This window comes from Synchiropus splendidus, chromosome 11, assembly GCF_027744825.2.
Source record: "Synchiropus splendidus isolate RoL2022-P1 chromosome 11, RoL_Sspl_1.0, whole genome shotgun sequence".
In the NCBI taxonomy this organism is placed as follows: Eukaryota; Metazoa; Chordata; class Actinopteri; order Syngnathiformes; family Callionymidae; genus Synchiropus; species Synchiropus splendidus.
In genome coordinates, this window is record NC_071344.1 from 17,340,571 (window position 1) to 17,354,520 (window position 13,950).

Genomic DNA, 13,950 nt, shown 5'->3' on the forward strand with positions numbered 1-13,950 from the left:
AAGCTTTGCTGCAGAAATGTCAGCATCGATGATATGTGTCCCATCAGTTTGAGTTCTTGTCGATAGGAAAACCTGATTTCCAGCCGCGCACTGCTGCCGCTGTCCCTGTGCCGACATGGATAAAGTGCTTTGCCACAGCTCTTTGGTTGCAGTGGCAGGTAAATGCAAAAGCAGCAGCAGGACTTGTGCTGATTTTCCTAGTTTCTATCCTGATGCTTTATCGATTTCGCTGGTGACACCGATAGTCCAGAGAGAGTAGAGAGCAATCAGACGCTCAAAGCTTCAGAGGGCTGTCTAATTAGGAAAACAGAGCGAAAGGCCATCAAACGGACAGATGCCGCAGCCCTGGGAGAGGAGAGCAGCGTGACATCCCCCCCTGCTGGAGGGCTGGCAGAACTGCGAGGGGAGGGGGAGTTGGACCCACTGTGCCAATCATATCTGCGCGCCTGGCTCAATCTCTCAAAAAGCTCTACAGAACGACATGAGAGACTCTTCAGAAATCAAAGAGTGGTGAGACACTACAGCGGTTTTGGAGCAAGAATACAATTGCTCTGCTCATGAGAGACCAGCTTCAGAATTCATTGTTTCATCAGAGTAGACTACTTTAAAAGCGTTTGAGTCCACCAGAGAAGAATGAAAGCCATGTGATGGTCCGGTTACCCCGGCAACGCGGGGAAGAAAATGAGATGCTTCCCTGCCTCCAGCTGGTCCGGCCCTTCTAGGGGAATTACAGACAGAAATGTGGTATCAGATCGGGACTCCCGTGCAGCGCGCAGTCATCATCCAACTGTGTAGCTGAGACTCAGGTTTCGCACGGAAACAGGCTGTCCTGATTGATCGAATGTAATCTGCTCATTTGGCGTGATTAGGCATTTTTCACTAAGTCGGGGGGGGGGGTTAGTAGTCATGTCTGGCTTGCTGTCTCTAAATGCCTGGATCTCCCAGGTTGTTCAGCCGCTGGAGAACAAAGGCAGATAAGAGCGTGCAGGGATTAAGAGGCCTAAAGAAGCGCAGAGAGAGCGATCAGCGGACTCCTGCCAGCTGAACCCAACCTTCAGATTGACAGGTCTCCTATGAAGTAACACCCTTGCTCAGGCTTGATCAGTGTTCAATGGACAGTGAGGGAAAATACTGCCGTTCGAGGGGGAGTAGGAGCAGGACGATTACTGTGCTACTTTACATACAGTAACAGATCCGCTGTTTAAGCTTGCCACCCAGGTAATGTTCATATGAAAGTCCTCCACGAGTACAGACTGTAATTCACAGCTACCACGGGAGCTGGGTTCTTCATCCCACCTCCACCGTGTGACCCGACAAAACAAACTTGTTCCTTCTGATATGTTTGTGCTTCAATGGAAACATAATCCATTTGGAGCTTTAGCATCCTAGAGTCCATGTGTTTTGAGATGTACAGGGTATATACACATACATACATTAGGGCTGCAACTTACGAGTATTTTGATAGTCGACTAGTCACAGACTACCTCAGCGATTATTCGACTAGCGAGCATATGACGTGTACGGCTTGACAAACATGTCAACATGGCTGATGGTAGTGTTGTAAATATAATATTAATAAATGCCCCTGGGTGTGTGTGTGTGTGTGTCAATGGTGTGTGTATTCCAGGGTGTATTCCTGCCTCTTGCCCAACTGACGGTATATGCATGTATGTATGTATGTATGTATGAATGAAAAATGTATTTAAATGTTGAAAAGACTTGTTTAGTGTTAAATGCTGTTTTGAAACTGTATTTGAATTTCAGTTTCTGAAAATGTGGTATGAAAGGCAAGTGTCCTTTGATGATCCCATATAATGTTTTGGGTCTGAGGTATTTGTACTCTGACAGCGGCTTGTGTTAATTGCATCACAACTAGTTGACGTCAGCCATAACAATAGTTTTAGACGCATCCTAGTTAGCGTGACAAGCTACATCATTTGAGTTAGGTTAGCCTTTTGTGTAACATTTTTAACACAATATGCAAACATTATAACACAAGATATAATTTAGGTCGAAAGTTTACATTGTTCCACAGTAGTCTGCAAAATGTAGGCTTTAAAGAGTGTTGGTGGAATGGAGTGAAAAAGCTAGCGGGATGCTAAGTGGGATGCTTGCAAACATCCCAGTACATGCCTGCTCCAGCTGAAAGTGCTAATTTTGCTTCAGCTAGCTGAACTGATCTGTGGCGAAGATTGATCATTTAACCACCTGATTTAACGGTGAGAGGCCAAAGGTGCGACGGCCTCTCTGAAAGTAATTTGGATCAAAGACTGGAGCTGAAAGACAACGAGGCAGCGAGAGAGGAGAAGAGTGTGAGGCAGATCATGTGGATAATCATTCCAGGTCAGCGGCTTGATGAGCCACAGACATTAGCGCACCATGTTTTAATGTAAAGTGTGGGCTTTAGCGGGAAAACAAAAGGCGCAGAGAAACCGAAAAACTGAGATGGATGAGTGGAATTCGGCACGGAGAGGTGAAAACACAGCAAAGAGAAAATGAGTGTAGATTAGGGAGTTGCTGGGCTGTGAGGGAAAACAAACAGTGGCGATGTGGAAGACGGTTGCACTAGGATTGTAATGTATTCACTGGGTATTCAAAGCATCGAAACCACCGGCCAAATAATGTGCGGTTTCATCACTTACTTCCCACTTAACAACCAAAACCAGAGCTTCCAGCAAAAACTGGTCGTGGCAGTGGCACATATTCTGTCGTGTTTTAAAGGTTTCAGTAAAGTGCAGTTTATTATAACCAGGACAGCAATGCTGACCCCAGTTCATCCCATTCATCTGACCATGTATAGACTGTATTTACAAAATATACACGCACTTCTACCATCACTCCCTTCCAAAGACTCTTGTTCAGACCTCATGCCAGTCTACTAAGGTCCAATTGTCAAACGCTAATGGTGAAAGCTTTTGAAGTTGTAGTATAACACAGGTAAACAAAGACTAATTCAACAACTGAAATGTAGTAAAGGGTAGCTTGTCTGAAGGCTCAAACCACACAATGTTCCGGACTCTTGGCTGCCCTTGCATGTACATCCTGTACCTTGAAACTTTGAAAACTGAGTTAGAAATATGTAATTTTAGCAGGACAAACCAAGCACCAAGGGTTGCTTTTATTCAAATAAATAATTAAAACATAATAAATGCTACATAAATCGGATATTATGGCAACAATTTAATATCTCGAAATCCATCCTCCAAGGAAAGCAAAAACTGCAATACCCTTGGAGATCACAAACGCTCTTTGATGTAAGCTTCTTGCTGCCTGTTAGACCGACCTTCATCGTTCAGTGAACCAAAACACCCATCCAAACCCATCACCACACCATAATGTCTCAGCAATGCAAACATGTCACTTATGCTAGAGCAAAGTTTCTCTACTAACACGGCGCCAACGACCTTCTGTCCAATCCTAAATAGACATTTGTTGGCCTGAAAAATGTCCCCTGCAGCAAATATTAGCAAGAGCAGTCCTTCATTGTTGGCCAGGATTGGCTCAAGCAGACGTGTTGAAAAAAGCAGCAGACTATGAATGAATAATAACATTGAAAACAAGGGAAGTGTAAAGCATCATAACCATAACCTTGTCTTATAATATATAATGTTCAAGTCACCCCCCCCCGAATTAACAGTTTCATCAGACAGTATTAGACTACGAGAAGATGTTATGGCTTCTAGTCGAGAAGGAATGATGGCAAAAGTGACTTTGTATTTTGTAAATATACACATAAATGCCTCTTTCAGCTCTCACATTGATTTATTGATGCTTAAACCTCCTAAAAGCTCTCAAATGGCTCTAAACCGGGAGAGAGGGAGAAGAAGAAGAATAGTATAGCGGACAGCTTGAGATGGATCCAACAGAAAATGGATCAGAAAAGCAAATTTATAATATAATTCGTCCCCTGCTGCTCTGTTGGAATTGCTTCTGGTTGGGGGGAATCGTAAGGCGGAAGAGGAGCCAAGGAATTCCTCCGCTGGCCTCTTTCGGGGGAGACGAATGTCGACATTAGTTGGGGCTGACACCTTCCAAATCGTGTTTTATGTAAATGCAGGTCTCTGAAACAAGTATCCAAGGGTAATATTTGCAGAGGAGATGGTGCAGGATAAGGGCGGCCTGACACACTTGCCTTCTGCTTCCTTGCTAATCTGCTCAATTAATCACATGAGCAGAGGCAGAGATATAAACGCTTCAATCGAGAGAGGGAAGCATGATGGATGAATGGGCACTGAGGTTCTGTTGCTCCTTCTCCTTGTCGCACCCGCTCCCTTCATCCCTGCTTCCCTTTAACTACTCACTGCATTGTGGATTTTTTTGTTATTTTATCTCTTCGCCCCGATGAGTTTGTTTGTGTAGTTTCTGTCGTGGCCGTGCAGGAAGCTCCACGAATGGCGAATCCCACAAAGCCAGTGATTCCATGTAAATCCTGTTGCAGGACAGGAAAATAGGTTCAGATTCCCACATATCTAAGCAAGTCCATTACCACTGAGTACCAGGGAAGATAGTGAAATTGATGGAATACCCCACACCTAAGTGAGTCTCCCCTTTTCAGCTGCTAACTAAAAGTGAGTCTATCTGCTTGAGTCACTGAGTCAAACCAGTCACAGTGACACGGGTTACTTGACAGGAAGCAAGTCCTTCGGTCCATTGTAAAAGAGGGACCTTTTGCAACAATCAAACCAATTGACATTCCAGAAACAGGAAGTCCCGCACACAGAGACATCCATCGCCGATGAGATATGTAAACATTACTCATTCTAGTCATGTTCCTGCAGAGTCACCCTCATGGAGCTCAAGTCTGATGGTAAACAGATTAAATAAATGAGGGTCTGATAAGCCAACAACCCGCATTGTAAAGAAATCCTTCAAAAGAACACTGCTATCGACAGGAGAGTGATGGATGAGTGAGCCAAGAGGTTGTGTTGCGCTCATTTGTCACTTTTCTCAAAAAAAGAAAAAGGCCTTGAAAGTTTGTTTGTTGATTCTCCAGTAGCAGAGAAGTAATCCTCCTAGAGATATAAGACTTTGAGATAGACATCATCGAAAGAAATGAGATGACGACAGTTGGGCAGGTCGGGATGCAGAACAGTGTCGAGTCGAAGGGCCCCTTGCTGTTTTAACTCCCCAACAACGTACAGTCCAGGAGTCTAGTGGCACTATTTTCAGTCACGCCTGGACGACTCATTCTTATATCAAAGAGAGAGTCCGGCCACTGCAAAGAAGCTTGTAACCACAGGTGACAGCAAGAACATGAATTGACCTTTATGACAGAGGGCTGTGAGACTACTGTCTATGGAGCACAGCCTCTCCTTGGTGGTCCAACTTCAAGATTCCTAAACTGATTCTTAAATCTGTGAATGAGCCATACTATTTGTGGGAGTTGGAATTGAGAAGAAAAGAAAGTCTGTACTTGAGTTTCAGGCCCTGACTTTTCGCCCGATTTCATCACTTTTCCACAGTAACTCTATCGACCTCTTTGAGGAGTTGACTCTTTGCCATACGTTGATGGGGTGAACTCACAATACCTCTGGTACATGATCCTGCCTCAGTGTTCTGGGCAAGTGCGACTACATGGAAAAAAAAGGTCAATTCACCCCGTCTTGATTAAGCCTTGAACTGAAGTGAAAGAATTTGCAGAATTCTGACTGGCAGGATGCAGCATCACCTCCTTCCTTCGTTGTTCTCCTCATCGCCCCTCCTCCCTCCGTGCTTCTCCTCATTGCGCCTCCTCCTCACGTTCCTCCGCCCTCCACATTAATCACATGGCAACGAGAATAAAGCAGAGCATCTGTAATAGTTTAGCGGCGTCACTGAAGGACAGACGGAGGTCGGCTGGCGTCCCGGCTAGTGTGTGTGTGTGTGCGTGCGTGCGGGTATTAATAGTAATACATTGGCTAGCATGAATGCAAGGACAGAATGGGGACAAGGGGTGCTAAAAATGGAGCGTTACCTGGTCCAGTGCACACGACAGCACCTTGAATACGCAAAATGACATTCAAGCCTTGAGTCCTTTTTGTAGCTCAAATCCTCCTGTTTAGACGTTTAATTCTGCCCACGGCCGGAGAGGGGCTTGCCGGCAGTGGAGCCATTACTTTTACGCCCCGCTTGATTTGTAGCTGCTGCAGAGCTGTTGCGTCAAGTTCTCCTGCTGCCAACCGTTGGTCCTGCTTCAGGCTGCTTGTTTTCCAATCCCAAAATGCTTGAGAGTGATTTCCTGTTGATAAGCTTCCACACAGCTCTCGTATAGAAATCTCACCCGTTTTTAAATGAAAGCAGCGGAATGTGGCTCTCGGGAGACGTTGCCCTGTCTGGTTAATTTCACCTAAATGCGTCCTTGTTTTGTTCAGATAACAGAGGGAATGTTTGCGGTAATGAAATGGCGGTGACAGAGCAGATAGTGCTTTCAATATCTCATAGGCACCATAACCTTGACTGCACCACGCACCAATCAGTTCTCTGCCATCACCCCCGACTCTCCAGGGGACACCGACTTCTTTCTCACGTCGATGATTCACACATCTGATCTAAATATGTATGGGTTTCATTCTGACACAAAGAGAGTGGACTGCGTGTGTGTGTGTGTGTAACATTCCAAAATGCAAGCAAAACCATCCACCACTCAGCCAAGAACAAAAGGTACTCACCTTGAAGTACTCACTGACAGTAGCAGTTTCCAATTGTACCATTGCAGTGTCATACCAAGTGACAAGAGAAGTGGCATAAACAGTGGGGCTGTGTATTGGCTTGTATCTCAGGATACCATGCAGGAGCGGCAATATATTGTGATACTGTTTGAATAATATATTGTCATTAGGGCTTTCATTTTAAAGAAGGAAATCAGGTGCAGAACAATAGTATGTGCATGAAAACAAGCTTATTGTTATGTCAGTCCAGTTAAAAAAAAAAAAAATCCACTCCAACAGAGGAATAAATCACTCCCTCGATCAACAAATCTCCAGTGTACAAAAAGAAAATTTTAGTATTAAACACATCACAAATGCAGAAGCATATCCAAGTACCTATGTATTAAATTGCTATAGCAACTTTTAAAAGATCAAGACAATGTGAGTGCATCAGTATTTTCTTAGACCCGAGTAAACAGTGGAATTTGAGTCGTCAAACTTCTATCTCAAATCTGCTTCTAAAAATCGAATGTAAAATCCAAGATAATGAATGTTGTTTCTAGAGGGCAGTGAAATAGGAAGAGGGTCCAAATGAATCAAATCCCAATAATGATTCAAGGCCAAGCTAAACACACACAGAGAGCTCAGATTCAGTTTGATCTTATTTGACCGTCCCATACGTTCAGGCTGAAACCTCCACCAATAACGTCTTTCTCTGATTCCTAACAGCCTGAGTCTTGGCCTGTTTTGCAGGAGGATGAGACGGGCGAGGGCCGCTTCAGCTTCCCAGGCTACGGCATGGGCCCCGCCTGCCTGCAGGCCAAGGACGGCATGGCCATCAAGGGCAACAACAACAACGCCCCAGCGTCGGCCGCGCCAGAGAAGAGCATCGAGGAGATGAAGAAGCTCTTCATCAGCCGGGCCAAACGCATCGACACTGTGTCCCGTGTGGCGTTCCCGCTCGTCTTCCTCATTTTTAACATTTTCTACTGGATCATTTACAAGATCATCCGCAGCGAGGACATCCACAAGCAGTAGTCCAACAAAATAACTCGCCGCCTCTTTTTCACCACCCGACTTGTCATTGCAATGAGGGACATTTGTGGCCCCTCCCACCTGAAGACTTCAACGCTTTTCTTTGCCTTTACCCTACGACCGAGTCTCATCCGTCTCTTTAAGCCTCCCGATTAGTCCGGACCAGTGCAATAGCAATGCAGTAAAATGCATGAAATATGAATGTGGCAATATATTTAAGAAAAGATTTGAAAAAACAGACTTGCAGGCGCAACAAACTGCGAGGAAGAGGACGAGCGAGGAGACTTCTCTTTGATTTTGGGATTATTTTTATGCGCAAGGATGGATCTATTATTCTATATGACAAAGCGATGTTTGGACAGAGAGCGGGAGATGTAATATATATATTTATCAAACATGATTTTCAAAGGGAAAAAGTGAGTTTTCTTTAAAAAAAACAAAACAGGAAGAAGGAGTAGTGCTTCCATTCAACACACGATGCAAGGATCATGGACTTTATGTATATGAATATAGAAATTGCTTCAAATGTGTATTGCCGGCACTCGCTTTCCCTCCTCTCCCCCCGCCGTCGACACCCCCCGAATCCCGACCTGCTGCCGCTGTCAATCACGCAAGAAGAAAACAGCGCTGGACGACGGAGAAAACAAGAACATTTCTGTGTGAGCTCAACGTTTACCTCTTTGGTTTGTTTCATGCATTTGTTTCTTCATTCATGTGCCAAACAAACTGGTGTCTGTGCACCTTCCTCCCTCTAGAGGACATTTTGATGTCAATCTGTGACAAACTTTTCTTTTCTCGAGCAGATCCTGGACAGTGTTGAGAAAAAAAACAAAAAAAAAAAACACCCTACGTTTGCTTTTCCTCGTTGTGCTCATCAGGACTGAGAACATTGTTTACATCTTATTAGTGCTTCCTTGCTTTGACCCCGCCTTAATGTGACTCCCTCTTCCCGCCCCCTTCACCTGAGCGGGCCTACGTAGTGGATATACAGATTATAACACCTTTTGTACCTTAATTAACTGTCGTCTCATCTCATCCACACGCACCGATGTAGCGGAACACGTCATGAAATACACCAGGATGTCATCGCAAAAGCTGGGAAAGCTTACGCTTATTAACAGTTTTGTTTTGTACTTTGCTTCTCTATGCAACGATCCGTATATGCAATTGTGTTCTCCACTTTTCTGCACCGCTAGCTGGCAGGCGCCATTTCAAACAATTCACTCATGACTGATGAGGCAAAGCTGGAAGCAAATCGAATTGTTTTAAGTGAAGAACATGGACGGGGTTCGACTGTGTTAGCAGCAGTTGATGGCTACAATCTGTTCAGTGACAACAAAGATGCTATAGTCTGTAAGCCGAGAAGCTAATGTCGTGCTTAACAAAAATCCCTCAGTAAAATAGGTAGTGACACTTTAACATAGTTAAGCAACCCAATCTGTAACAAATTTAGGTGAGAAAAAGCCAAAAGTTTTGGAGGGAAATCCTGGTCACATGACGAGCCACATATCTCCAGGTTTGTTCACAACTTGCATAGCGTTCCTTTAACATCCGAAACAATGAAAGTAATTCACATGACACACCATGTGGGACTAACATGCAATATTGACGACTCGTTGTTTTTGTAGGTGGCTAGCTTAGCAAGCATATTTTAGCACAGCTGCTTATTTTTGTGCTGCGTCGGTGTCGTTCATGTGACCAGTGGTCTGCAAACATTGATACAATGTGATCAAATTGAGGAACAATTCGCCAAACGTATGTCATTTAGCTAAAAAGCTAAAAGGAATTCAGAATAAAAACCCAGCCTAGTCACGTGAAAAACATCATCCAGAGCACTTGAGTGCTACATAAAGTGGAGATGTAACAAAGCAGAGTCCATTGATTTCTCTTGGCTGAGGCGTGCTAACTGGGTGCGAATGCTGCGTTCTACGAGTGCTCAGAGGTCGTAAGAGTTTGAGCTCACGCGAGTTAGAAACCAAGAAGCTGCTCAAACAACACTAAAGTACACAGTTTGTTAAATGCATGTTTCAATTTAAGTCGGATCGGGACTCGATAAGACACAAGTCAAGGTCAATCACATGATCCAACACTTGAAATAAGATCAAGGCCAAGGCCAAAAATAAAGTGTATTTACTCGAAACACAATTCAAAATCAGTCTATTTCAATTGCTAAAGGCTAAATTAAGCATGTCTGAATTCGGAATGAAAAACACCTTCACCGCTGGCTCACCCTGGTCTTTCTTCTTGAAGCACAAACATCTGCTCACAATCTTTCATGGCTTCTTTCTGAATCAATTGGCAACGCTTCCTGTTCAATGTTGACATCTATTATCACTAACTGAACAATGTACACCATCATCTTGTTTGTTAAAGACTTCAAATGAGTTTCTCATTTTGAGCTGGCCACTTCAAATGACTAGGTGGGCCCCCGAATATGACACACCCTCGGCAAAACATCACCTTTAATTTCATATATCGCTGTTGCGGGAACGGACCGTGGCACAACATCCTCTCCGAACTTCTGAGCACGATGGGAACGCACCATTTACCAGGAAGTGAATAAACGACTGACAAGTAAACGTTTCCATTTGTGGCACAACAACCGTCAACGTCGGCTCTATTCTTGTTTCACGACTCGACGTGTGAGATCTGAAGGGCTATGCCACATTTTCTGATTTATTTGATGAGAAGCTTAGACATGTGATGCATTTTAGTCACACATCTTTGAGAATATTGTTGATTTGGCTTTCATTCGATAGCGACATGAGTGAACTCATTTTGTCTCATTGGCATCACCAGCTATTGTAATCCAACCAACAAGGTTTGTTATCGGAGGTGTGCGAGACGATGCTGCTACTGGCATCCGATCAAAATGTTTCTTGAAAAGCTCAGCGTCGACTCAACAACAAATACAAATGCGTCAAAAGACGCCGTTTGAGAGGAACCAAAAAGTGTTTTACAACAAAACCAATTCATGTCCAAGGTAAAATATTAAATGCTATTTGTTTATAATTAATAGAATCCTACAGTGTGATATATAGTTCAAATATTTATTCATGTTTCAATGTATTTTTTTTGTACAAAATAATATTTAAATATTTGTTTATTAATGATTCACTTAAAGGTTAGGTAGAATATATTAATATTTCAATTATGCCAGGGAAACTATTTTTATTTCATTGATTTAAAATAAAATCAAGATTGTGTTTTTAAAAATAAACAAGATGAGAATAAATATTTAAATAGAAATGGTGTGAAGGGCAAGAGAGTCAACAGTAATATTCATTGTGATTTTTACGTCACTTTCTTCTCAATTAAATATGAAATAAGGTCAAGTTTAAATATGAATTAAAAGGTGCACAGTTCCGTCACGAAATCATGCAGTTAAAATGTTACTTGTCACGATGAGGATAAACTGGAGTGTAATGTGAATCTGGTGGACGACTAGTGAGCCATGTTTCTATTCCGCACTTCCGTGTCTGCAGCATGTTTTAATCACCACACACTGTTTTAACCGACAGGAGCAACTTTGGACACGAGCAACAGCGCCATCTAGTGTTGACTACTACGTGCCATTCAGTTCTGTGTATTTTATACGTCTTTTTTGTGCCATACAGGGTTGAATATGCAAATAAAAAAAAAGGACCTAACGCATATCATGCATTCATTCAACCACTCGTCGTCACTGTTGGGGAGGGAGTCGGGGCCCTGGCTGCGAGAGAGGGTTCGTGTTGTGTTCCGAAGACTTGTGTTTGGGTTTAACCGTAGCATGGTTCATTTAAATGAATTACATCAGAGGTTTGGTTCTTGTGTGTACTTGTACAATCCTGCAATGGGGGAGGGGGGGAGGATCCCAAAACTGCTGTGAATTAAAGGAGTTATGAATTATTTTTTTCTTTGCACAAGCTGGAATGGCCTTAACTTTTGTTTTCTTTTTAAGCTTTGATCGTGTGATGGCACAAAGTGCACCGTTTCATTTGCAAAAATGCTCATTATAATCTGACAACAAAGCAGGATAAAGTGAAAAAAAGAAAAAAAAGGCGAATCCTTTTTTATTTTCATTAATCTGAGAAACAATATTTTGCATGAATATAAACACAATGGCAGATATTTTGGCTTGTACAAAAAAATGTGAAGCAATTTGATGAAAAAAAAAAAAAAGAATGTACCATTTCTGCTTTATCTGTATATATCTAAATATTTATTGAAATGTGTCATACTACTAATTCTATTAACCATTGAAGGTTTTCTGAACAAAAATCTTTTTGAACATTGTCAAAGGTTGTTGGAGTTGGATCTTCTGCTTTCTGTTCCTCGACTCAAGGATCTGTGTAACCAAGAAAAGTTATTAAAAATTGCAAATAAATCCTCGCAGTGGGGTTGGATTCATTGTCTGTGCGGAGTTTGTTTGTCTAGGGGTGACCAAGTCTTTTCTGTAACCACATAGACTGATAGTATAGGACTACGACTGCATTTTGTCTCCATCCAAGTTGGATTTTTTTTTTGGCAAAACCAGCTGTGATTTTCAAATGACAAATGTGTCAAGTTCCCCACTATCTTCTTGAACCTTATTAACGTCACAGTGAAGAGGGGAACGGAAATGCAGCATTAATGGAATCAATACTTCCCTTTATTTCCCCAGTGAATATTCACATTAGAAAAAAACATTTGAGCACTACGACCAAGGTGCCTCACCCAACTCTAAGGTAACTATCTCCATGACTTAACAGTATGACTTAACACTTTTTCTCATCATTACATCCCCACACAAGTTTGCCAATTCGTTGACATCAACCCATCATCAGAGTACAGACAAACGTAATAAAGTGAAGTCCTGGTTCTGACCGCTGCAGCTCCTCCAGACGGAGTGTAATGAAAGGACAATGTGTGCAGCAGACGGTGCTGCAGGAGGTCGGGGAGCTTCCTTGGAAAATGTCAGCGTGTGCTGTGAGCCAGCTGGACCAGAACACGCCGGAGTCCTTGTAGTTCCCAGAATACTAATACTGTCTGTGTACACAGCAGGGCGGCTGCTAATACACTACAGGTACAAGGTGAGCATGTGGGTTGTAAAATGCAGGTCACAGGTTCAAGCTTGAGCGTGTTCATCAAGAAGAAGAGTTGTAAATCAAAGTGACAAGAAGGCAAAATTATCATACTCACAGATTCGTGTGAGGAGCATCTACTTTGGCATGTGACAGATCCCTCATACGGAATGGCTCATTTTTTCCTGTGCGCTCTTCAAGAAAAGACCGCTCAATGCACACAGTGATTCACTCCTCCCTGAACTTCGCTGTGATTCATCCACTACAGTCACTCTGTCACCTGCTGGCTGTAAAATCAAATATTTACTTGTCAAATTATAATTCTGTACACACACAAAGCAGCAGCCAGCTCCAGGCACTTTCTGAGTCAAGTTGGACAGAGGAGAGGGAAGCACGCGCCCGAGAGGACGCCAACACACACCTGCATCTCACCGCCTCAGAGGAGCAGCTCCAGCCACAGAAAAAGTACATTTGAGGGGTGGTAACTGAAAAAACAAGATTAAACCTCCAAGTTTTTCTCAGCATAGCGGCCAGACTTACAGAGAGAGAGAGAAGCTCAGTCAGCCAGAAGAGACCTAGAGCAGAGCCACAGCTTCTCAATGTGAAGTCAGTTGAAGTGGTATTCTGTGGAGAGGCCAGTGTTGCAACCATTTGAGCCAATGACTCACAAGAATGTATTTAATAATAAAACGTCTGAGAAGTAAAATAAAGCTGAGGCTTCCACAGACATTGAGAAGGAACTGAGACAAAAAGTGTTTCTCCAGTCAGAAGGAATTGATAGAAACTTGAATAAACGAATTGAATAAAGCAAGTATAAAGAGGTGAAATAAAAACAATAACTACAAAGGCAGCCAAGTGCACTACACTTGTTCTAGACAAGTGTAAAACCTCTGTTACATCAAGCCTTGCATTGAGGAACTGAGCATAGTCCATTGGTTTAGTTGCACTTGTGAGAAAGCCTCAGCGTCACACTCACCTGAGGGCTGGCCTTCATGTGGCAGTGAAGACCTCTTTATTGGTGCAGGGGGGAACTCTGACTCAGTGTAAACAAGTTTAAGATAAATGAAACGCAGCATTTCCCCTCTGTGGGACTAATAAAGGACATCTAATCTAACACCTCATTTGAATACGCGGCTGGCACTTTAAGAGCGAAGACGTCTGGATACACCGCTTCCTTATTGGGTCCCATCGTGATGACGTATTTCTCTCTGATTCGTCCATTAATTATCATGTGACTGACGGGCTCG

At 43.0% G+C, this 13,950-nt stretch overlaps 1 protein-coding gene and 1 long non-coding RNA gene across 5 annotated transcripts in view; one reads left to right on the top strand and one right to left on the bottom strand.

The window, feature by feature from the left end:
* The window catches only part of glra1 (glycine receptor, alpha 1), a 100,223-nt gene extending 88,171 nt beyond the window's left edge, over positions 1-12,052 (top strand). For all 3 annotated transcript variants that reach the window (XM_053880111.1, XM_053880112.1, XM_053880113.1), the window contains one exon: positions 7,380-12,052. In XM_053880111.1, coding sequence (XP_053736086.1) covers positions 7,380-7,664 — 285 coding nt within the window. In that variant the 3' untranslated portion in view covers positions 7,665-12,052. The remainder of the gene's footprint in view (positions 1-7,379) is intronic.
* Positions 11,254-13,839, bottom strand: LOC128767808 (uncharacterized). 2 transcript variants are annotated; one of them, XR_008416171.1, is made up of 5 exons: positions 13,680-13,839; positions 13,244-13,327; positions 13,125-13,188; positions 12,822-12,990; positions 11,254-11,988 (listed from the first exon to the last, which is right to left on the bottom strand). It is a non-coding gene; the product is annotated as an uncharacterized LOC128767808 (long non-coding RNA). The 2 variants fall into 2 exon arrangements; XR_008416170.1 differs by lacking the exon at positions 13,680-13,839 and having other exon boundaries at positions 13,244-13,660.
* Between the last annotated feature and the right edge of the window lie 111 nt (positions 13,840-13,950).